We start from the raw sequence: 3207 nt of genomic DNA, 5'->3' as shown, positions 1-3207 counted from the left end.
ACACACACACACACACACACAAACACACACAATCACACACACACAACGTACTGTAAGAAACCACAGAGCTGGGTCATTTTCTAGAAGAAAGGGTGGAAAAAAAAGCTGTTGTTCAAATCTCTACAGGATGACAAAGATCAAGGTTTGTGTAATGCTCTTGCGCACTCACACACTCGCTGGGATGTGACCACAAGGGATGGCCGTGGCCCGCAACCCTCGCTGTAAGGGCACACCGTGGGGGCAGAGTGATGGAAACCTCGCGGTGCGGGCGGCACACGTGTCAATAGCGGCCCCCAGATCCCTCGGCTGCTTTGCTAAACACTGGTTGGAGAATGACTAACAGACTCCCAGAAGGCAGGGCAGGAAAAAAACTCAAAGAAAAGAAACAACTGTCAGCTTTGGCCCAGAGCTGTATTAATAACATGAGCACAAAGGCCTGTATAAGGAAATCCAATGTTTGTGTTTTAATGTATGCGCTCATATTTGTTGATGTCTCTCATAGATAAAATCTCTAACTTTCCATAACTTAAATAGAAGGTTAAAAGATTAAAAAGTCAAAGATGATGAAAAGGGTCTTTATTGTCTGTTTACTGGAATCCTCACCAGAAAAAATCTCTTTTTTAATCAGAGACATGTACGGAAGGACTGGACCCTTCATAGCATATGGTTATACAATGAAAAAATCTCATCTAGGGGGCATTTTGGGAAACATTTGCTGAGAGTTAGCCTAGCTTAGTATAAAGACTGGGAGCATGGAGAAACACTAGCCTAGCCTCTCACTAGCCTAGCCTCTCCAAAATTAAAAAATAGTGTCGGTAGAAAAATGTTTGAGAATGCCAGGCTAGCTGTTTTATGTTAACGGCTAATGTTTTTTCTGACTCGGTTGCTCGTAATTATTAAATGATATGATGTGAACATGGCATAACTCCTTAGCAAGAAAGCAATTGAGCATGTTTTCCATAATATTGAGCAATTAGTTAGCATTTAGCTCAAAGCACCTCTGTGCCTAAGGACAGCCTCACAGAGCTGCTAGCATGGCTGTAGACTCAGTAGTCTTGTTGAACTACATTTCCTAGGTATCACATTCAAACTTGAACAAAGACCTTCTCGACACCAGTTGCAGGATTGCAGTCATTGCTAAGTTCACTTTTATGACAAAATGAACAACAAAAGAGATTCTGTCCTCTGACAGATTTGGCTGTATTTGTGTTAGTTGTGTATGTCTTGGTGGAAGATGGGTCTTTTTTATGAACTGACACTGTTTGCAGCTTCCTCATTGTGCTGTAGCATCACTGACTCAGCTGTGCTGCAGGCCAGCGTTGATGTCACTGAGGTTATCAGCGGCCATGGTACGGCCGGACAGCCGTTGTGTTATCAACCGTTGGCTGACCCCGGGTCAGCTTTGTGGGCTGCTTGATGAGCTTGTTTTTCTCTCTGTCTGCTTCCGCTTCTCATCCCGCTGTTTCCACGTCTATTTTAACACTCCTATCTCCACCTCTAACATGAATTGTTTTCCAGTTTTCATCTTTACAATCATGAAGATCCACTGGGATTTCAGAACCACGATAAGTGCCCTGATTACGAATCATTGAACATAAACACCCTGAAAACAGAAGAGGCCCACTTCAAATGAAAACGTCTCCACGCAACTCATTAACCCCTCTCCTAAAGAGCCACACCAAAAGCCTCCCTTCCTCCTCTCTCTGCTCCTCCTCCACACTTTTCCTCATTCTGCTTTTCCAAATATGATAGGACAGAAACAGGAGAGCTGCACTGAAATGAAACAAAAATACTTGGGTTTCTTTTATTTTTTATACATGCAGTTAAATTTTATACGTGCAATTAAAGCACTCACTCTGTTGTCCTGTGTCTCTGTTTTATCTCTTAGGTGTGTCTGATGTGACGCCAGCGGGCTGGCTCAGGGAACACAACTTCAATACAATGTAGACACCAAAAACCAGACAGAATCAGAGCCTGAAGACTGAGTTGACCGAAGGAGGGTTAGTTCAAAGAGGAGGAAGAACAGCTGTGCCGAAACGACACCGGAAGAAGATAAGAAGTGAAAGGAGCAGAGAGAAAAAGAGGGAAGCAGCAGACGGTGAATCATTGACCAGAACTTTGTGTGTACAGCGTTGTCACCCACTCCTTCCCGAGAAGTGTTCACTTGCTCTCATATCAATCACAACCACTAGCTCTCGGTCTTTGGAGGGCCTCACGCTCTACCTGTCCTCTCAGCACCGTTGAAATCTGAGCAGAGAGAGACTCCAGCCACCGTCAGCATGTGCCATGTCATTGTCACCTGCCGCTCCATGCTGTGGACTCTGCTGAGTATTGTGACCGCGTTTGGAGAGCTCATTGCCTTCATGAGCACTGACTGGCTGGTGGGATTCCCCCGCACACCCGATGCTGTCTTTGGCCCCCATGGGGCCACCACAGCCGGAGAGGCCTACAGGCCCACTTTGGGCATCTACGGCCGCTGTATAAAACTGCCCCACCTGAAGCGTGGAATACTGTGCGGACCGTACGCGATACACTTTGGGGAGATTGCCAGCGGGTTCTGGCAGGCCACTTCTATCTTCCTGGCGGCAGGGATCCTGCTGCTGTGTGCCGTGGCGTTCATCTCGGTCTTCACCATGTGCTTCCAGAGCATCATGAAGAAGAGCATCTTCAACGTGTGTGGACTGCTGCAAGGGATTGCTGGTGAGATGTGCACATGACACATATTTCAATGATTTGGTGCATACCACCGATCTTAAGAATGATTACTGCCTGACAAAGACTTGCAAAACAGTTAAAGTCTCCCTGTAAAACTGTTTTTTGTTACATTAGAGATCAATGTAGCTCTTCTTCAGGTACAGAGGTATTAAACAAACTCAGGTTTGTGTCATTGAACAAAGAGTCTTAAGGCTTCAGTATACTTCATCAGAAGTGTTTGTCGGATGGTCAAACAGCTTCAGAAACTCCCTCCACTCCTGCCTTTCCAATGTTTGACTATTTATGGAACTTTCCAAACTGTCAATTTCGACATAAAGCCCAACCGATTTTTAAGGCCGATACCGATACGAACATTTGGTTATTTCAAAATCTGATATGCCGACATATATTTGAAAAAAAAAGAATTCTAGAAACATGTTACAAAACATAAACAGATTTCCCTAACATTTGTTATTTGTTATTTATGAGTTCTCACTAAAATAATATGACAAT

The 3207-nt window shown here is 44.4% G+C and overlaps 1 protein-coding gene across 4 annotated transcripts in view; it reads left to right on the top strand.

The window, feature by feature from the left end:
* The window catches only part of lhfpl2a (LHFPL tetraspan subfamily member 2a), a 41996-nt gene that overhangs the window by 29005 nt on the left and 9784 nt on the right, over nt 1-3207 (top strand). For 3 of the 4 annotated variants that reach the window (XM_032539800.1, XM_032539797.1, XM_032539799.1), the window contains one exon: nt 1889-2694. In XM_032539800.1, the coding sequence (XP_032395691.1) occupies nt 2280-2694 (415 nt within the window). In that variant the 5' untranslated portion in view covers nt 1889-2279. Of the gene's footprint in view, nt 1-1888; nt 2701-3207 lie in introns of all 4 variants that reach the window. The other variant, XM_032539798.1, reaches the window with a different exon arrangement.

This window comes from Etheostoma spectabile, chromosome 16, assembly GCF_008692095.1.
Source record: "Etheostoma spectabile isolate EspeVRDwgs_2016 chromosome 16, UIUC_Espe_1.0, whole genome shotgun sequence".
In the NCBI taxonomy this organism is placed as follows: Eukaryota; Metazoa; Chordata; class Actinopteri; order Perciformes; family Percidae; genus Etheostoma; species Etheostoma spectabile.
Note: the sequence above shows the minus strand (reverse complement) of the source record. Positions and strands in the feature narration are given on the sequence as shown.